The 21,587-nt window shown below is 45.7% G+C and overlaps 1 protein-coding gene and 1 non-coding gene across 4 annotated transcripts in view; one reads left to right on the plus strand and one right to left on the minus strand.

The window, feature by feature from the left end:
- The window catches only part of TTC19 (tetratricopeptide repeat domain 19), a 28,591-nt gene extending 18,631 nt beyond the window's left edge, over positions 1-9,960 (minus strand). Inside the window, exons 1-7 of the mRNA XM_078067976.1 lie at positions 9,777-9,960; positions 9,558-9,691; positions 7,616-7,726; positions 7,103-7,141; positions 6,324-6,380; positions 5,947-6,008; positions 3,605-3,699 (exon numbers count right to left, since the gene is read on the minus strand). Of these exons, the coding sequence (XP_077924102.1) occupies positions 3,605-3,699; positions 5,947-6,008; positions 6,324-6,380; positions 7,103-7,141; positions 7,616-7,726; positions 9,558-9,691; positions 9,777-9,960 (682 nt within the window). The remainder of the gene's footprint in view (positions 1-3,604; positions 3,700-5,946; positions 6,009-6,323; positions 6,381-7,102; positions 7,142-7,615; positions 7,727-9,557; positions 9,692-9,776) is intronic.
- Positions 9,961-10,011: 51 nt separating this feature from the next.
- On the plus strand, positions 10,012-19,092 carry LOC118530865 (uncharacterized). 3 transcript variants are annotated; one of them, XR_013446034.1, is made up of 3 exons: positions 10,012-10,305; positions 12,434-12,455; positions 18,988-19,092. It is a non-coding gene; the product is annotated as an uncharacterized LOC118530865 (transcript). The 3 variants fall into 3 exon arrangements; XR_013446033.1 differs by lacking the exon at positions 18,988-19,092 and adding an exon at positions 15,465-15,675; XR_013446035.1 differs by lacking the exon at positions 18,988-19,092 and adding an exon at positions 13,877-14,134.
- Positions 19,093-21,587: the final 2,495 nt, after the last annotated feature.

A 21,587-nucleotide genomic window follows, 5' to 3' on the forward strand; every position in this document is an offset into this window, starting at 1 on the left:
GTAAACACTTTTGGGATAGAGTTAGTCATGTCAATTAAAAGCATATGAATTCAATAATGGATTTACTTTGTTTAAAATGAATGGGGGGGGGTTGCCTGGATGGCACAGTTGGTTAAGTGACTGACTCTTGGTTTCAGCTCAGGTCGTGATCTCAGGGTCATGGGATCAGGCCCCATGTCCGGCTCTAAGCTCCTCTTGGAGTCTGCTTGAGATTCTCTCTCTTCATCTGCCCCTTGCCCCTGCTCATGTGTGTGTGTACACACTCTCTCTCTCAAATAAGTAAGTCCTAAAAAATAAAAATAAAACTGAGTGGGAATATATTTCTTTAGAAAAAATAAGGTTAAGGATAATGTAACACATTTTCTATATCGTGTAACTAGTAAAACGTAAAAACAATGTTTATAATAGAAATTAGTTTGCTTTCTCCAACAAGAGTTCCTTCGCCTGGAAAAAATATTTTCACAATATATTACTAAATTAAAAAAAAAAAGCATATACAGTATGATCCCTAATTTCTTTTTTTTTTTTAAAGATTTTATTTATTTATTTGACAGAGAGAGACACAGCGAGAGAGGGAACACAAGCAGGGGGAGTGGGAGAGGGAGAAGCAGGCTTCCCGCCGAGCAGGGAGCCCAATGTGGGGCTCGATCCCAGGACCCCGAGATCATGACCTGAGCCGAAGGCAGACACTTAACGACTGAGCCACCCAGGTGCCCCCCTAATTTATTTCTTAAAATGTAAACAGCACAGGGGGAAAACAAACCTGCAAAGACATACACCAAAATATCAACAGTAGCTCTTTCTTAGTACTATTATGGATGATCTTTATTATTTTCTTCCTAATGCTTTTCTAAATTTCCTTAATTGCACTGGTATTGCTTTTGGAGTCAGAAACTTTTAAGAAACGATGCTATAAATGAAAGACAGAGAGCAAGGGTGTGAACAGTTCAAACGTGACTAATTTGATAACTAGACTTGTTTTTACATCTTTTGCCAATTCCCTCAACGCACTTCCATACCATCCTGAAACTCTCCTTGCTGCTGCCCGGTCTCCTGTTCTTCCAGTCACCAGCTCCCGAGCCTCCACTGTGCACCAGGCACCGCTCGAGTACCAGTGATTCAGCAGGGAACAAAACAGATCAAGTCTCTCCTTCTTTGACAGGCAAGACAGATACTAAAACACTTGGAACCAAAATACACTTTTAGTGGCCACACAAACATGAAGATACAACACACACACACATGCTCCTACTTTCAAGTGTGAGGAAGAAAAAGTAAAGGACAGGTGGGAAGAGATCGCTGTTTTAGTGAGGGCGGGCCTCCCGGGGAGGGAGCCCAGAACCGAATGAAGAGAGCTGGCCATGCAAAGATACGGGGGAACAGCTAGGTAGGGGGAGCAAGTGAAAAGGCCTTGAGATGGCATCGAGCTTGTACAGAACAGCAGGGAAAAGACCAGTGTGGTCAAAGTGGAACGAGCAAGGGCGAGGGCACTGGGTGATGCAGAAGTAGGCAGGGGTCAGATCATGTAGGGCCTTACAGGTCCAAAGGGGTCCTGAAATTTATTCTAAAGGTGATGCAAAGGCACTGAGTTTTAAAAGACCACTCTGCCTGCTACATGGATAACAGATTGTGTGAGGGAATGCAAGGAAGCAGGAAAACCTTTGAGGAGACTTTACAGGTGTTCAGGCAAGAAACAATAATGGCCTGGACCAAAGTAGTAGGGTGAGAGGATGAGACGTGGTCTGACAAGGATATACCTTGATGGGGAATCCAATATAACTTGATGACTTACCATCAGGAATGAGGAATCATAGGTGATTCGTAGGTTCTTGGCTAAAGCAACCGAGTGAATGGTGGTGCTATTTACTGACTGGGCTGACTGGTAGAGAAGCAAGTATGTAAGTGGCAGAAATCAAGAGACCTGGGGCGCCTGGGTGGCCCAGTCAGTTAAGTGTCTGACTCTTGGTTTCGGCTCAGGTCATGATCTCAGTCAGGGTCGTGAGATCGAGCCCCGCATTGGGCTCCGTGCTCAGCTTGGAGTCTGCTTGGGATTCTCTCTCTCCCTCTGCCCCTCCCCCCACACTCTCGCTCGCTCTCTCCAAAATAAATAAATAAAATCTTAAAAAAAAAAAAAATCAAGAGACCCATTTCAGACATGTTAAGTGTGAAATGACCACTAGACATTCAGGTCAAGATGTCGAGCAGACAATTTTACCCAGTTCATGTCTGTAATCCATGTGTAAGTTGGGGATGAACTGATATTTAAAGATATGGGACTAAATGCTACCTCCTAGGGTGTGAGCCCCAAAGTCTGCTAACTTTAGAGGTGGCTAAGGGGAAGGGGAGTGACCAGTGAGGTGTCCCAGAAGCCAAGTGAATAAAGTGTTTCCAGTACCAGGGTCAGAGCTGCTAGGAAGTAGAGCAGGTAAGATAAGGACTGAGAACTCGTGACCTTGATAAAGGGGGCTTCAGCAGAGTGCTGGAAGAGAAAAACCGGTTTATGTTCAAGAGAGAACTGGAAGAGGGGCACCTGGGTGGCACATTTGGTTAAGCGTCTGTCTGACTCTTGGTTTCAGCTCAGGGCATGATCTCAGGGTCATGAGATCAAGCCCCGTGGCAGGCTCTGCGCTCAGCACGGAGTCTACTTGAGACTCTCTCTCCCTCTCCCTCTGCCCCCCCGCCCTGGCTCTCTCTCTCTAAAATAAATAAAAATAAATCCTACAAAAAGAGAGAGAGAGAGAACTGGAAGACAACAGATAACTCTTTCAAGTCATATGTATTGCTTTAGGGACAAGAGTTGACCACTGTTTCTCTAGCATCTTGCTAGCTCTCAGCACAGAGTACATGTGAAGCAAGCATTACCAAATAAATGTTGAATCTAAAAATGCCCAGTATTTCAAACCATATTAAGAAACCTGAATGGTTGGGAGCTAGAGAGCATACTGACCATCCCATTCTGTTCCTAACATCATTCTTTATGTTCTTCCCTCCATAAAGAGGATGAACTACAAAAACCTGAGTTTCCCCGGGGCACCTGGGTGGCTCAGTCGGTTAGGCATCTGCCTTCGGTCATGATCCCGGGGTCCTGGGATCGAGCCCCACATCGAGCTCCCTGCTCAGCAGAAGTCTGCTTCTCCCTCTTCCTCTGCCCCTCCTTCCCGCTTGTGCTCTAACTCGCTCTCTCGCTCTCAAATGGATAAATAAAAAAATTTTTTAAACGACCCTGAGTTTCTCTTCACCTTTTATAACTTGGTACCTATCCAGGACCAAACGGTAATTAAGTAGCATTGTGACTGGTAGCTGAACCAAGAGAAAAGAAAAAGACCTTCCCTTTCTGCTCCCCAATTTTCCAGAGATTATACACAATAAAGTCAACAAATTATAAACATGTCACCAAACGGTTAAAAAAGCAAACAGTGGTCAAGTTATTTAAACAAAACATCTTATTCCAAACCTTCTGCTGAGATCTTAAAAACAGCCACTTAATTCCCCAAATGGGTAACTGGCCCTCCCCCAATTCAGGTACCTCGCCGTCTACTGCAGTGTTAAGAGTGAAGCTCTGAGGCAAAAAGGCAATGTCCAGAAAACAGTCAGGTTTCCCTACCTGACAAAATGTCTTCTGCTAATTCCTTTTGTCTTTCAATTTTTTCCTCTAGAGTTGAAATGCAGAATTCATAGCCAGCAAGAGCAAATTCCTGTCTGTAAAGCAAAGATCAGCAATCGGCTGTTCACCTTTTTACAAACTCCTCGTTTATTCGCATTTTCCGGGCTTGGGTGTGAGCATTAGCAATACAGGGAGTGTACGACGGGAAGAGGGAATGCTGCTTAGAGTTTCTAAGGAGTCTCAATTTGCCATTTTGCAGAAGTTTTTAGTCACCCATGTAACCTAGCTTAAGACAAAAAAAGCTAAGAATGCTGCTATAATCTTAGTAAAGGACAGAACCAGTGGCTTCCACCATCTCCCAGCAACGGTTTCCAGTGAGTCAGTTTCTCCATTTGGGAAAGCCTTACACCCACTCAAAGCAACACTGATATGAACGGAGGCTCAGGCCACCTGCACTAAGGATGCTGACTACAGATCTCATGCAATTTCTGGAGAGGTTTACTAGCTTTGTTTATTAGCTTTCCGACCTGTTAGGTCTTCAGTGGGGAAGCTTCTTTTACATACATGGAATTCCTGGCTACTATGGCACTAGAAGGCACTGAGCCTGAATCTAGCCCGGGACCCTCGACCAATTGGAGAGGACATGCAAACATCAGGCAGACGGACTCTGGAGAGAACAAGTGTCAACCGCTGGTTTCTAGAAAGACATGCACGGACACAGCAGAAATTCCTTCTTCATCCAGAAGCTCAGCCCTGGTTCTTGTCTTCCGTGGTGGCTCTGGTTTCTTAGCAGAAATGGCACTACCAAGCTCGCCCCTTCTCCTCTAGTGCTTTGCCGGGGAGAAGAGATGACCCCACTGCTGTACTCTGTTCCCAGAACAGAAGCTTCTCCGGACCAAACTTTGGCAGGAGGGACCCTATCCAGCCAGGACTTGGAGCAAGGGGAGGCTGCCCACTTGATGTTTCTAGTCAGAGCAAAATGTCTAGAAACAATTCCCTTACTAATATTAGCCTACCTAAGCCCCAAGTCTAGTTATATATATTCTGGTCTCATGTTTCTCTTAATAGAACTACAAGAAAAAACTACTTTTGACAAGCGTACAGAGTAACTAGCAGGCTAATTATCAGGGGCTACTACTTTCACTTGTATGAGACCATGAATTCGTCTTACTCTCCACTGTGATTAGCTTCGGGCTTCTTTTTATCCCACTTCATAGCCCATCGGCCTCCAGTTCTGTTTGTGACTCCTCCAAGAGAGACTGATCCTAGCTGCAATGCTCCCCAGCACGGGCCAACCTCAAAGTGCCTCAAAAGACTTGAAATCAAAGGCCCGTAGAAGTTCTAGCCCATCTAGTGTCTAAGCAAATGCAGGGAGCGAGCAGGTTCTGTTGATAACGAAGGAGCTGGGACCAGTGCCAGGGACCCTGGGCTCAATGAGCACTCGTTATAGCACTAGGTTTGATGTCATTCCAAACCTCTGGTACCCAGCTACTGTAGCAACTAAAAACCTAAGGAGAAGTTAGTCTTAGGTCCTCCCTTAAACGCACTCCAACATATATAACTCTCTAGGAGTTCTTTGCTTACATCCTAGGTGTTTCTTCTTTGAACTCCACCTAGAGAGAATGGAAGGCACGAGGCCTCATTTATCGGTGTTCCTGGGACCATTTGCACACATCCGAATTATCTTCTAAAGCCTTTCCTGTGTAGCAGGAAGATTCTTCTTTACAAGATTTCAGACTCATCTAATACTTTTAAATTAACACCAATTTCCTATCTTACTTATCCAGAGCTCGCTCACTCCTCTACTCTGAGGTATTTCCCCTTCTTAAACCTCGCTACGTGATCACCTTTACATGCTTTAAAAACACTGCCTACTGGACTAGCCACTGAGACACTCCCATACCAACTCCTTCATCACTCAACTATGTATCTACCTTCCTGGTTTGTTGATGCTTATATCCAAAAATGGTTCTTTTAAAGTATACTACCCCAACGGCTTTTACATTGCTCCCTCCTCTTCCAGGCAGAGCTAAACTAGTTCTAACTATAACTGCCCTTCCCAGTTCAAACAGGAACAGAAAAGCTGATTAGCTTTAGGGCAGCCAGAGGGGTGAGGGCTGTCTGCCCCACTCAGCGGGCTACTGGAAACAGCGGGGCAAAACTAGAAGACTCAAGACCTCAAAGATGGGGTGCGGGGAACACTGTCAGTGAGACACCCAGTTTTTTTGAGACGCAGATGATTGGAAGCCAAATGAAAATTACATAACATCCTAGGGTTAAAGTTCTCTGCCCATAGCCCAACTCCCTGGCTGCCGCCACACCTGGATTCTGACTCTACTTACCTATTTTGAGCAGCATAGATACTGGCCAGTTTTAGGGAGATTTCAATTATTGCATTGTCTTCCTGTTGGGAGAAAGGAAATGAAGATAATTCACAACATGTTAAATTTCCTCATGGATTATTTCTGATCAACATCTAGAGAGACTTTGGTCTAAAAGCCAGTCTTTACCCTTCTGGAGGGATTAGGCAATTGGACCCCTCAGCAACCATGCTTTTGCCCCAGTGGAAGACTGGTAGTTGTTATACAGGTCCAAGGAAAAAAAAATAATCCACCTTTTCTCGCCAAAGCACATGGTGGGGGCTGAGCGGAGTTTCCAGGAAGCAAAACTATTTTGAAAACTGCTCTAGCTAGGGCCCAATCCTAGGCAATGTCCTTACCTGTTGCATGCCCCCTCCAAGCAGGTAACTCATTGTTGCTTTAAAAAGTTTTTCCGCCTAAAAGCATGAGAAAAAGATTTTTCTTTTACTTGGGACCCTGGATTCTAAGTACTAGTCTGATGCATCATCCCCTTGTAAAACACAACGCACACACCTATACACACAGAGCAAAATATCCTTGCGATGGGAAAACAGACAAAAATACCAGGACCCCACCTCTTCTGGGCACCTTAAAAACTACTCTGTAATGAGTAGAAACCAACTTCATCTAAACCTACTGTGGCAGAGACTGCAAACTATCCCCTAATTATTCACTCTCCTGTCCTTTTAGTTACAACATCTCCTCAGTTTTTAACAGATCAGCCTCCTTTGCACTTAGGTATGGTCATACGATGAGGTTTTGGCCAAGGGATGCAGGTAGAAGGAACGAGAACAATTTTTAAATTCTATTTTATAAGGAAGCTGCCTGCCTGCCCTTTCCCTCCTCTGCATCCTTCCTGGAGGCTGGGAGTGAGCTAGCTCACCAATGCAGACGAGAACACATCTTAGAAGGAACTCAGGCCTGTGGACCACTTCATGGAACAGAGGTACCTACCATTCTTCAGTGCATAGCTAACTCTGGAATAATGCATTAAAAGAAGTACACCCTCTTGTTTGAGTCACTCTATTTTGGGGTCTCTTTGTTACAGCAGCTGAGCTTGTACCCTTACTAATAAGAGTTCTCTGGAAGCTAGTCCTTCACAAATTCAAAATACCACAAAGTGGTTTTACTTACTTACATTTTCAAGTTGACCCCGTATAAATGCTAAGTTGGCCATCTGAAAGGAAATTACAAATTGTTTTTCAGTTTAGAGCACTGCATTCTACTTACTTCAAAACCCTTAAGCTAATGACCTTCTTTTACTTTTACCCTCTAAATTAAAAAAAAAAAAAAATAGTTCAAAGAGAAAGGTATTTAATTTGCTAAAATCAAAGCACAGCAATAGTGTGTGTAAATAGTTGCACAATCTTTGCTGATGACAAACCAAATCTAGATCCAATCATCACTGAAAAAACAAATACTAATGACATTTACTTTTGGTGTGAGATTTAGACTTCATATAAGTGAAGAGTAATAAAACGTTAGTACCCAAGGGTAATAAAAATTGAAACCAAAAGAAAACGTAGTAAAAACAAAAACGAAAGAGCTTTACAACATCCTGAAGGTCAGGAGCATAAATCAGGAGAGCGAACAACCCTTCTCTTGCATCCACCCTTCATCATCAGCGGCTCAGATTGGTTAGAAGAGTTACCAAATCATAAGTGTAAGTGATGGCCTTCCTGTTATCACTCTGATAGGCAAGACGAAGAGCGTCATGTAAAATTAGCTCAGCCTCTTCTGGCTCATCTTTCATGATGCTCAACTGAAAAGAGAAAACAAAGAAAGGAATAGAAAACGAAATGTAAAGAAAGCAGATGTATGTGCTACCAGACTGAAGGAATATGGCCATACATCCCAAAACACAGAAGACAGCTATCCATTCATTTGTCAAATATTTATTGAATTCCAACTATGCACCAGGCTTTATGTCTACAATGGTGACAGGGAGGTCAGCTTCCCTTGCAGCTATGTGCAGCCACATGGCAAAGTTCTGGCCAACAGATGCAGACACCAGGAATATAAGCAATTTTTGCATCCTATTTTATAAGGAAGCTGCTTGCCCTACATCCTCTTCTTCCCTTCCTACAGGCTGGAAATAACCCTGTAGGACAAATAAGCTTAAAAACAGCTGATATAAACTATGAAGAAAAGTAATGGGAAGGAACAATAAGGGGTCCCTCTAAATGGGAATCAGAGAAGCCTTCCCGAGGAAGTGACAGTTAAACTGAGGTAGGAAGGATGAGAAAGAGTCAACCAGGAATTATGGGGAATAATGACCCAGAGAGTAGGGGATGAACACAGGCCCTATAGGCCGAAGAGAACAGTCTTCAAGAACCATTCAAGAAATGAAAGGAAACACATGTGAAGGGGAGACGGCGAGCCAGAGGACTACTGCTAAATGGGTGGGCAAGGCAGGTGGTGTAGGTTATGTAGGGTCTTGCAGGCCATGGTAAGGAGTTTGGATTTTATAATAAATATAGTGGGAAGTCACTCAAAGTTTTCAGGCAAAGAGAATACGATCTAATTTACATTTTTTAACTCAAATATTCTCTTAAGATTTATTTATTTTTAGAGAGAAAGAGAATGTGCATGGGGGGGTCCTCAAGCAGACTCCCCATCGAGCAGGGAGCCGGAAGTGGGGTTCAAACTCACAATCCTGAGATCATGACCTGAGCTGAAATCAAGTCGGAGGCTTAACCAACTGAGCCACCCAGGCGCCCCCCAATTTACATTTAAAAAAAAAAAAAAGAATTCAGGCTGCTGCACGAAGAGTGGGGCAACAGGGCAGGCAAGACTCCAGACGGCAGGCTGTGGCAATGTGGCCAGGAGGACAGCAGAGGACAAAGAAAAGGGCAGATTTCAGAAACACTTTGGATTTGCTGGCAACAGGGGCTGTTGCTGGGCTGCAAGAGTACTGAGAGGCAGCGCTAAGGGACCCTCAGGTTTTAAGAGTGACCAGGTTGCCAGGCTGAAAAACTGGGTGGACAGCAGCAAAGAGAAGATGGTGAAGGAACGTGCTGGGGAGGCCTCTGCGACCAACAGTCAGGTCTGAGGGGCAGGGGAGGCCTCAGAGTGGGGAGGGCATGTCAGTAGCACGCTGCAGCACGAGAATATAAATCTGCATGTCGTGAGCCCCGAGGCCGTAGCGAGCCCAATGGCAGGGACCAGATAACCTGAGGAGGACAAAACAGAAAAGACTGTGGAGAAAACGAAGACTTTAGAAAGAACAGAACCAACACTCAAGTGCATCTTCTGGACGCTCCATACGTGCCCAATTCTCGATGCCAGCCCCTTCGGCTTGGCTGGCTCCCTGATAAAAACAACTACATTTCCGCTAATTTTGCTTGGATACAAGAGCCATGCCCGTGGTGCCACCTCCATCTGCACTGGGGACTGCAGCGGTTTGACTGCAGGCTCCGGAGTCTGACAAGCCTGGACGGATGCCAACGCCGCCCCCCCCACCCCCCACCATGACCCATCGAATTCCGGGCAATTCTACCCCCGGAGCCCCCATCCAGTCTTCGGGAAACTGGAGCGAGCACTGCGCACCCCCGGGGCCAACGACCGGGCCTCGATCACAAAGGCCGCCTCACCTTGGCTCGCTTCAGCAGCTGGATGATCTCGGCCTCGGCCTCGTCCGCCGCGCCCTCGGCGGCGGCCCCGCCCGCTCCCTGCCGCTCCTCCTCCTGCTCCTCTGCCGCAGCGGGCCTCGAGAACCAGGCGAGCGCTGCGGGAAGGGGCTCTGAGGTCACCGGGCCCGGCCTGCGCCCCGCTCCCCGCCCGGCCGGCCCCGCCCGGCCCGCGCCCCTCACCTGCCAGCAGCGGCAGCAGGCCCGGGCCTCCGCCGCGCGGCGCGACTCGGGATGCCGGCACCCCCACCTCAGGCGCCCGGCCTCCTGCCGGCCCCGGGAGCAGGCGCACCGAGCAGGCCCGGCACCGCCGCCCCGCGGCCCGCAGAAGGCCTCGGCCCAGGCTCGGGCTCAGGAGCCGGTACATGCTCGCGCGGCGTCCTCGGCGCACTGCAGGCCCGGCCGGATCACAGGACGCCCCGCCCCCAGCGCCGAGCGCCCACCGGATTGGTCGGGCCGCGAGGTGGGAGGAGGCGTCGTCGTGGCCGCCCGCATGCGCGTGACGCGCGCCGACGTCACTTCGCCTCGCCCCGCCCCCGGCCGACGGCGGGAATTCTCCCTAGAGCCGTCGGAGCGTCGCGCCTGCTGGGCTTTCGGGGGAGGCTGAAGGCCTGGGACGCCATGGCCTTCGCCTTGCCCGGAGTCACGTTGCCCGCTGTCGTCGAGGAGCTCCTGAGCGAGATGGCCGCGGCGGTGCAGGAGAACGCGCGAAGTACGGGCCGGAGGGCGTGCGTAGCTGCGCTGTGGGCGGTGGACCTGGCCCGGCCGGGCGGGGAGGCGAGAGGCGGAGCCTGAGGGGCGCCGGGTTGGGGGCGCTGCCCCCGCTCTCTTCGTCCTGGCTTCTCCAAGCTTTTATCCCCTGTGGTTCTATTCCCAAACCCCAGTTCGTAAAAAAAAAAAAAAAAAAAAAAAAAGGAAAGAAAGGAAGGAAAAGGAAAGCCCGATTTGTTTAGGGAGCAGCGCGGTGGCTCCCTGCAGGCCGGCGGGGCAGCAGGGACAGAAGTGGGGGGCGCTGCCACGAAACCCCTGAGAAGGGACCTCGGGCCAGGAGGGCAGAAGTACGGGGAGGTGAAGTTCTTAATTATTATTAAGCTTGACTGTGGTCTTTTTCTCCCCCCTCAAAATCCTAACTCTAAAATTAATCCTCGCGCACACTGTGTGCACCAGATAAATATTTTAGAACCCGAAAACCAAATGCATACGCAGTGAGTGGAGTAAATAGGGATATTGTGAAAGTAACTGTTACTTCTCTGACCAGCAGAGGATGCTCTGTGACTGTGCTTACCAAAAATCACCCAGGTGATCTCAAGATGTGTTCAGGGCATTAAAGATGATAATTCTAATCAGAATGCATTGACCAATTGGAACTACTCAACCAGTGTAAAAAAACGGCCACTTAATAGCAGTGCACACCTCAGAATTGCCGCTGCTTTTTCACTTGGACGGCTTTTGTTTTAAAAGGACTGCACTTTGAAAGGGTTTATCTTGAGTTACTGTATTTATCCATACTGACGTAAGCATGGTATGTATGTTTAAAAGATTAGGCCAGGCAGGTATTCAGATATGTTGGGATCCCCAAAAGGATGGGGAAAAAAAACAATCTGTTAGCTCAAACACTGGTTGCCAAAAGTGGGCTCTGTCTGAATTAATCCATATACTGTGACTCCCTTGGCTCATGGCTCAGGCTGAGGGACCACTGCCATTGATTCGTGTTTATTTCCAGCAGAACAGTTTCCTATTTTAAAATATGTGTTCTACATAGTAATGCACTATTCCTGATCTCTATGCTTCAATGATAATATTTTTAGATCAAGATTCTGAGTTTACACTTGTATGATGATGTGATATCTAATCACAGCTGGGCCACGTAGGAAGCTGTGGTTGCTTCTCCTTTCCTGCATAACTTTTTGTTTTCCCTGGAATTACAACTGTTGTGGTTGCGTTTTTTTAGTTTTCTATGTATGTATCCCTAATTCAACCTCAAACTCTTCACCAGTGTTCTAAATCTCTACTCCATATGTTCAGATGAGTGAGATGTTGTCTCAGTTTCATTCTTCTGTGGAAATCTCTCCTGGAGCCTAGACTTGCTCTAATACGGACTGACTGCTCTCCTAGCTATTTCCTGAGATCTTCCTTCACCATTATTATCCTAGGGATTCCCTTTGCCTGTGTTGAGCGATATGTTTATCTATAATTTCCTTTTTCTGGGTTTACTATCTTATTTTATAGAGCACATTCTCCAGTAGCTTCCTGAAGAAGAGTATATGAGGTATACTTTTTGAAGCTTTACATGTCTAAAAAGTTTTTTCTAACCTCACCCTTAAATGATAGCTTGGCTAGGTATTGAATTATACGTCGGAAATAGTATTTCTTCAGACATCCGAAAGCCTTATTCCACTACCATCTATCTCCTTAAACTTACTGTAAAAGAGTCTATTATTTTAACCCCCCCTGCTTCATCCCCATCTCCAAAGCAATCTGGTGCCATCAGTTTCTGAGGGTTGTAGGGGTAAGAGGGTACTGGATTTTTGAGTATAAATGAGGTTATTGCTTGGCTCTCTCCATTGCTAGCTTAGGATTCAGTTTCCTCAGGTCTTGTAAATTTTTTTCCAGTGTATCTTAGCTGTTGTTTCTCCCTGTCCTTTCATCCTGGGGAATTTATGCTTTTTAAAATAATCCTTTTATTATTGTTTAGTGGAGTATTTGGAAGGAGTAAAATCAGATGCATAGACTTAATTTACCATCTTACACAAAAATCTTCTTGATTAAAGTCTTCTAAAGATTTTGTCTATGGCCATTGGTTTAACATAATTAACTTTCTTCCCATTTGTGTTTTACAGTTCCTGATGAGCATCTGTCATCGTAAGTATACATCCTGTTGTAATTGGGTTTTTTTTTTTTAACCATTAATGTGTCTTTTTTAAAGAGAGAGCTGGGGGAGGGGCAGAGAGAGAGGGAAAGAGAGAATCCCAAGTAGACTCCACACTGGGTGTAGAGCCTGACACAGGACTGGAACCCACCACCCTGAGATCATGACCTGAGCCAAAATCAGGAGTTGGATGCTTAACCGACTGAGCCACCCAGGCACCTCAACCATTAATGTGTTTTAAAAGCCAGATCCTTTCAACAGCTCTTGGTTTTTAAAAATACTCTTACTAAACTAAGAACAGTGTTTTCTTGACATGATTATTAAAAATCTGTCCAAAGCCAATACCATTCTTGACAGTACAAGGTATTCTTGTGTTGTCCTATTTGCCACTTTTGTTTAACATTGTTCTAGTAGGGGCGCCTGGGTGGCTGAGTCAGCTAAGCGTCTGTCTTCAGCTTGGGGCCTTGATCTCAGGGTCCTGGCTCCCTGCTCATTGGGGAGTCTGCTTCTCCCTCTGCCTCTACTCATGCTCTCTCAAATAAATAAATAAATAAAATCTTTAAAAAAAATGTTCTTGGAAAAAAGAAAACATGAAAAGCATCAACAATCATACCACCCAGTGATAATCACTGTTACAGTTTGGTTTATTGCCTTCTTTTTTTTTTTTATTAAATATTTTATCTTGAGATATTGTGGGTTTTCTTAAAAATTTTTTAACATGATTGAGAGTTTCTAAATACCTAATTTTGTGCCCAGCCTTTCTCACTTATCATAAGAATTTTCCCACATACCAAATTTTTTTCTGATCTATCATTTAAAGGTGGATAGCCTTTATTACTAATACAGAAAGTACAAATAAATACCCATCAGGTGGTAAACATGAAAATCTCTGATAATATTGGTATTGGTTAGGATATGGGGAAAACAGAACTCTTACACAGTGCTGGTGGGACTGTGGTTTCCGCTGTGGAAAGCTATTGACAATGCCTATTAAAGTGGAAAAATGTACACATCCTAAGGCTCAGCAATTCTACGTATGTAACCAGGAAGAATTCTCATGTGCATTAAGGGACACGTACGGGGATGAGTGAGTATTCTTTATAATGTAAAATAGAGACAATCAGAATGCTTATCAGGGTACCTAAAAGATAAAATGTATGTACATTTTATGTATGTATGTATGTAATAAAATGTTAGTCAAAAAATAAATTAAAAAATATATCAACATGCACCACTTTCAAAAAGCACATTAAATAGAAAAAACCAAGTTGCCAAAAAAACCTACAATGTATCTTTTTAGGTTCTAAAACTTAGGAAACGAGCATACGTATGTATGTGTATGTGTGTGTATGCGTGTGTGCTATGTATACATATTCAGTGTACTTTGTCTAATAAAATATAAAAACATTAACAGGAAGGAAACCAACAAATGCATGCAGTTGCCTCAGGGATGAAAGGAAGTTGGGAAGAACAGGAAGCACTATGATATGTAAAGAGGGCTTTTTCTGGAAACATGTTAACATTCTGGGGGGGGTTGATTACATGGGGTTTTGCTGTATTATCTTTTTTTCCAAATTAAAATGAATTTTTAAAAAAAGTGCCAGTGGTGATCCTCTGGGTTAAGTTCCTGAGGTGACTGAAAGCAGGCAGTCTAATCTGAAGCCTCTCTGTTGCCCAGGCTGAAGTTCATCTTCGGCTCATCAGCCATCCAGGCCTTGGACCTCGTGGACCGACAGTCCATCACCTTAATCTCATCGCCCAGTGGGAGGCGTGTTTACCAGGTAGAAATCTAGAGGTGGGGATGATCTCAACAAGGAACCCCCTTAGGACAAAATGTTTTCGTGAGTCCCAATATTTCCTGGGCTACTGAAAAGCAAATGACCCAACTTCATAAAATCAGTGTGTTAGTAATTAAAATAAGTCAAATAAGACCTCTTAACCCTACCTAGTAGCAATGTATAGAACCAGCAATGATGTGGAGAGGCTGTTTTCTCAAGTCTAATGGCGTATAGTTGATTTTTGCTTCCCTGTGTTTGATAACAAGCACTTTCCCCCAAAAAACTGTGTTGACACTTTCACCTTGTTCATTATCTCTTGCCTACAAACAAAAGCCAAAATGCATTTTGAGGTCCTTCTGCATGCTCAGATTCATCTATCAGAAGTGATCTTTCAAAACTGTTGTCAGGAAGTGTTTATTAAGGGTCAGACTATGCTGAAGGCAGGTTGCCTACTTGGACTTTAGTTTTGCCTTCCAGAATTTAAGATACGTAGATCTGTAAAGTAATAGCCTCTTATCAGACTCCGAAAGATTCAGATTTCCATGTGTTGATAATTCCCACAAAAGCCCAACCAGGTATTTATCTTGCAGGAAACTGAGATGCAGAAAAGTAAACTCACATCTGGCAGTTAGCATTTCTAACTGCTGTCCCACACTGCCTCTCTATAAAACAGTGGGCCACACTGCAACCCATTCCCACTCCCCTGCACCCCAATGTAGCTATATGAGACAAGGGTAAGTGCCATGGGATTGAGGGAGGGGAATCTTGTGAATGAGATAAAAATACTGGCAGTGTTCTCCCAAAATTTTGAGTCTGGGGGCACCTGGGTGGCTCAGTCGGTAGAGGGCATGACTCCTGATCTCGAGGCCCAAGTTGGATGTAGAGATTACTTGAAAATAAAATCTTAAAAAATAATAAGATTTCCTTAAAAAAATGTGTGTATGTGTGTATCTGTCTTGGAAGGAGTAAAGAAGCCATCAGCTCTAGTATGTAATCTAGGTCTTGCTGAAGACCAGGAAGGGGGAAGTTTTTCAGCATTTGAATTCTGGCTTATTTATGATGAACATCTCAGAGCTGAGACCATGTCAATTAATTTCTAGTGAGGGAGCAAAGCCTACTATTGTATTTACTTAAGAGAAGCTACTTATTAGAATTTTGTCAGGGCAAACTTACAGATTTTTTTTTTTTTCTTTTTTTTAAAGATTTTATTTATTTATTTGACAGAGAGACACACAGCGAGAGAGGGAACACAAGCAGGGGGAAGGTCAGAGGGAGAAGCAGGCTTCCCGCTGAGCAGGGAGCCCGATGCGGGGCTCGATCCCAGGACCCTGGGACCATGACCTGAGCCGAAGGCAGACGCTTAACGACTGAGCCACCCAGGCGCCCCCAAACTTACAGATTAATAATCAAAGCTATTAAATGATGTTGTACCTGACGAGGTGTTTCTATTTTACTTCTTAGTGTTTTTATTTGGCGTTTCTATGTAGCTAAAATACCCGGAACAAGACGGGCCTTTGAGTTTTTCCCACATCTTTTAGTTTCAGATTTTTTGTCTCCGTTCCAGTATTAGCATGACACTTGACATGTACGAACAGACTTCAAACTGCCCTCCAATTCTAAGATCTAGTCATTAGTTAAAATCTTAAAAGATTTTGTTTGAAATATTTCAATTCTTATTGACTTTTTTTTTTTTTTAAAGATTTTATTTATTTATTTGAGACAGAGAGAATGAGAGAGAGAGAGCACATGAGAGGGGGGAGGGTCAGAGGAAGAAGCAGGCTCCCCGCCGAGCAGGGAGCCCGATGCGGGACTCGATCCAGGGACTCCAGGATCATGACCTGAGCCGAAGGCAGTCGCTTAACCAACTGAGCCACCCAGGCGCCCAATTCTTATTGACTTTTTGTTTCTCCCAAGATTGCCACTTGTTTAACTTTCATGTTCCCATCCTGTATTTTACATTGCTTTATTCGTCATAAAAATGCAAACTTCCTAGTACTGTGACTTTCAGCTTGGACTTTGAATTAAATGAGGCTGTAGAAATCTTACATACAGCCTCAAATTAACCTACTGTAGTCCAAATTTGGCTTAAGTCAGAGGTTCTCTGAGATGATAACAGTTGAGTCAGACACTGTCTGATACCCCACTGGTCATCTTTCCATAGGTCAGCCTTCTGATACTGTTACTGTCTTCCAGGTACAATGGTGATTACTCCAAAGTCATCACTGTGCTGTTGTCACCTGAGTTGCTTTTCTGTAAACTTTTTGGGTTCACCTAGAAAGAGGGATGCATCAGTCAGGAGAGGCTAAGCCATGCTGTGGCAGCAATGACCCCCGAATGTCAAAGACTTACAAAAACAAAGTTTTATGTCTCATTCATGCTTCACATCCATCCAGAGTCGATTACCACTCTACTCCAAGACATCTTCATTCAGGGATCCCAGTTGGCGTAGCAGCCTTTCTCTGGAATATTGTGGATCTCACAGCAGAGAGAAAAGAGGATGTGGTCTGTACCGATTTGTAATGTTTCTGCTCGGCTACTCACATTTTCCTGGCTAAAGCAGGTCACATAGCCAGCCAGTAGTTAATAGGGCAGGAATGTATAATCTTCTTTCAGAGGCACCGAGCACAGGGAACAATAAATAATACAGTTGAGCACTGTGACGGCTCCTGGGAGGCTGGCAGCAACCATAAGATAAAACTGTGCTTGCGAGTGGATGACCATCCAGGTGGGTCACTCTCCTTAGTACCCAGCCGGAACCACAGACTTCCTCCAAGGGAGGCTCATACGAGTCTACTCATGGGGCTCCGTTTCCTCTTTCCCAGATGTTTCTTTTTTAAAAGCTCTCTCCTTCTGGGGATAAACATTGCAGACTGTGAGTGGGAGAAGTGGGGGCAGTTCCTGGGGGGGTAGGGAGTCATTTTTCCACTGAAGGCTGAAGCCACTGACTTAGAGGATCCCTGAGGTCAATTTCCAGTGGTAATCATTTCTAACTCAGATTTTTGCCTGATTATTGGGTTCATTAGTCATCCGATGGCTAGATAAGGAAGAAGCAAATTCACAATTTACTATCTCTTGACAGTATTTACTGCCTCGGGCGGTTGGACATGGTACTTTTAGTCTTGGCCAGCCCCTGACAGGATGAGGCAAGGGAGCCTCTGTGGAAACTCTTCCCCCTCCCTAAGTCACCTGGCATTGATTCAGCGTAGTCCAGAGTCTTCTCATGGATTGGGGACCCACAAAAAGAAGGAACCGGAGAACGATTCAAGTCAGTGTAGAATTCCAGAGGCTTATGCCCGCTTAAATTTAAATCTAGAGAGAAGAGGTAGAGGAAAGGAAGAAATCTTAACGTTTTATTCATTGGTAATGGTTTGGAGACCCAAGAATCGTTCATGTCACTGCTGGATATTGGGTTTTTCCCAGGATTAAGTGGAAGACAGTCTGCTTTCAGACTGTTACCAGTTTGACAAACAAGCACAATGCTGGAACACTGCTCTTTTGTTGCGGCCTTCCCTGTTACTTCATTTTTTTTTTTTTTTTGTTAAGATTTTATTTATTTGACAGAGAGACAGCGAGAGAGGGAACACGAACAGGGGGAGTGGGAGAGGGAGAAGCAGGCCTCCCGCTGAGCAGGGAGCCCAATGCGGGGCTCGATCCCAGGACCCTGGGATCATGACCTGAGCCGAAGGCAGACGCTTAAGACTGAGCCACCCAGGTGCCCCTGTTGCTTCATTCTTTGTTGGGGAGAAAGACAGAAGAATCTCAGGAGTGCTGCCCTTTTTTTTTTTTTTTTTTTTTTTTAAAGTCTGGCCTTTTCATTTCAGTTGCCATCTCAGAGCCTAAAACTAATTTGAAAGCCCTGTGGCAAATTCCTAAGTGGCAGGTCATGGTAAAATGCCCCTCAAGATGTTTCTACTTCCTTGGATACTGCTTTTACACTCCTGGTTTGGAAATTAAAGCCAGGAATGAAGCCCCAGACATTTTTGGTTTGGGCTGCTTGGCGGTAGAGAGACGTCAACAAGTGATTTCTCCGACAAGTTTGTCCATTCATGCCACAGACACATCAGAATTTCCCTGTACGCCTGTCTCCTTTTTGTCCCCCAACTACCAACAAGGCGATTTGTTCCTGGACTAGGCCTCTTAACCAGCCCCTCAAGTATCTGTATCCTCCTTCCATCCTGCTGGATGAATAGGCAGCTCTAGGCTTGCCTCATTCGGAGACCTCCACCCTGTGCAGCTGAGTCATCCCTCTAGCAAGATTCTTTGCTTTATTTATTCTCCCTGCTCTCAAATGTTTTTTAAGAGCCCTTTCCTTCTTCTGAAGACCCGTCTTCCTGCCTCACTGCTTGACTCTTTACCTGTGTTCACACTTTAAGTGTGTGGTGGAAGCTTTAGAAATGCACACACCCATTGTGAAACACCAAAGGTTAAGAAACCCCACGATAAGTGTGTCCGAGGAGACCTTTCCCCTCCACCTCTTTCTAGGCAGCCCATGGAGTGGGCTCTCTAAATTGCCAGGGGGAGGATGGTTTAGCTAGTCTGAAAGTCCAGTTCCCTTGTATGGAGCCCTCAAGGGCAGAGCCCCGAGGAGGAGGGGAGAGTCTGCACTTTTGGGTCACATGTTACTGCAGTTCTTCCCAGTGCGATTTGCAGGGCAACGCTGAACCCTCAGATGGATAAATTCAAGGGAAGGAGGCTGTTTTCCAGCACGCCTTTCGAAGTCTGATCTCATCTCTCCTTTTCTTTCTAGGTACTGGGAAGTTCTGGTAAAACATACACATGCCTGGCTTCTTGTCATTACTGTTCCTGTCCTGCCTTTGCCTTCTCGGTGCTGCGGAAGAGTGACAGCCTCCTGGTGAGGACAAGGGAGGCTCTTCCCACTCTAGTCAGATTAGCAAATTCTTGGCCCTTACCGCGTGGCGTAAGCGTTATACAAAACGGGAATTTTTACTATATGTCGAAACAAATAGTTTACTGTCCTTGATTGCAGTTAGTCATCTCTTTTGGGTTTACCCTCCCAAAATGCAGTGTCATTTTTAGATCTATATCCATTACCCGATTTTTTATTTATTTTTTATTTTACTTAAAAGGTCACTGATGAAGCCTTGTGGAGGGCAACAAAGTAATCTCGAAATGATTTTTCGAGTTGGCTCTGGGGAATTAGAGGGCCCAATAAAAATATGAGCTAAACTGATTGTTGGCAACTTTGCGGATCCCCTACTCCAGCTATGAGGTGTTTCTTCCCACTGCCCGTAAGACAGCCTGGCATTAGCCATGCCAGCCTTGAATGTGGGGCAGGAGAGCACATGGAGACTTTTGCCCATTTCACGGGCGCCCAGAGCATCAAGCAGGAGCAAGCCATACTCCCATAACTCCTTATTTCAGATGAGAAAGCACTACCCACCCGAGAGCAGGTAGCTATTTTATAAGACTTGCCAAGGAAAATTACAGTACCCGTCCATTCTTCCCCTTCCTCTCATACTGTTACCTGGGTAAACATCTTGGGAACGGGGGTGGCTGGCTGGATATCTCGTTGTTAAAAGACCACCTTCACAGCCGACGTGTCATGAGTGTGTTTTACCTGTGAAACGACAGGATTAAACTTCGGGCCCCTTCAGTATCTAAAGCTGAGCATGTTCGGGACAGAAGGTCCGGCATGTCCCCAGAGGTGTGTACGGGCCTCTATGGGAGGGTTCTACGACCCACCCGTGGGACAGCACGGCGGTTAAGGGAGCAGCCCGCAGACTCAGCGCGTGGGTAAAATGGGGACAAGACCTGTCCTCATGGGGTAGCCGACAGATTTCAGTGAGATCATCTGTGAGAAGCACTGAGCAACACGGTAGGTCAAGGAATGTCCGCCATCGCTGTGAAGGGTGTTCTGAAGGCTGGAGGAAAGCAGGAGAGCTGAAGACGAAAATGAGGGGCCTGTCTTGGTTTGCACGGTGGGTTATAAACCCTGTGTCAGCTGGGTCTAAACAGCTTCCCAAAACAGGCAAAGTAAAACTTTCTTCATCCCCTCGGATTTCTAGAAAGAATACATCGTGTCATCTTCAACTGCGGTTTTTAGGCAGTGAGTCCATAACGTGTGCGCCCCACTCCTTTCCTAGTAAATGTAGCAAGAGGTCTTGGTCAGCTTCGGCCCTGCCCATCTCTAACGGGTTTGTGTTTTGTGTTCCAGTGCAAGCATCTCTTGGCGGTTTATCTTAGTCAGGTAATGAGAACCTGTCGGCAGCTGAAGGTCTCTGACAAGCAACTGACTGACATATTATTCGTGAAGAAGAAACAAGAAGCGCAAAAGGTATAGACTGAGCATCGTTATCTTTCAAGATAGAGAAGTCCCACCCAGAAAAACATTTAACCTACCAAGGTTCACCTGGAGGAGAGGTGAAATAGATCTTCTGGAGACTTCTCATCAACTATCCCTTTTCCCTCCAGGACAAGAGACTATGAGTTGCAAGCCAGGATGTGCGTATACTTTGAAGGTCTACAATTTCTCCTGAAAAATCTGAGCCAGCGTCTGAGCCCCGTGGGTCAGTTTCCTGGATGAATCAAGCATTTGACCCAAAGCCTAGTACCGTGTCCTGTCCGCAGTTAGATTTTTTTTTTTAAGATTTTATTTATTTATTTGAAACAGAGAGCACAAGCAGGGTGGAGGGGCAGAAAGAGAAGCAGACTCCCTGCTGAGCAGGGAGCCCGACGTGGGACTTGACCCCAGGACCCCGGGATCACGACCTGAGCTGAAGGCAGACGCTTAACCCACTGAGCCACCCAGGTGCCCAGTTAGATTCTTAAGTTACTGAAGTACTAGTAATTTTTAAGAGGTTGGAATAGTAGACGAAACTGGTCAGATGAAGTTTAGATGAGTAAGTGTGACTTCCTTTCCTGGGATCCAGGAGGTTCCCTGCAGCAACAGAAGATCAGCGAGCGCAGAGATGTGGCTGAAGAGCAGCCAGCATAGAAAGACCTCGGGGTTCTCGCCTCAGTCTGTGGAGCTGGTGCCAGGAAAGCTCACACAGGCTGCAGCGTTAGAAAGGTGGTGTCGAAAACAAGGAAAGAGCGGTGGTCACGCCCTGCGTGCACTGCGGGGCTTTCTAACAAGCCAAAGGAAGGAAAATGAGCCCGCGTGCAGCCCAGGAGAACTTCTTAGTAAGCAAAGCTGTTCCCAGCCAGAGTAGGAGCCTGGAGGGCCGGCAGTGCTCTGGCGCCGCGGGGGCTCACGAATCTGCAGCGTCCTCACGGGGCTACGGCAGAAGGCAACGCAGCAGCGAACAAACACATGAAACGGATTCTACAGCCCGGGCACCGCCCAGCCCCGGGCCCCTGGAATCCTGCGGCCCAGCGCGTGAACAC

This window comes from Halichoerus grypus, chromosome 2 (assembly GCF_964656455.1).
Source record: "Halichoerus grypus chromosome 2, mHalGry1.hap1.1, whole genome shotgun sequence".
Lineage (NCBI taxonomy): Eukaryota > Metazoa > Chordata > Mammalia > Carnivora > Phocidae > Halichoerus > Halichoerus grypus.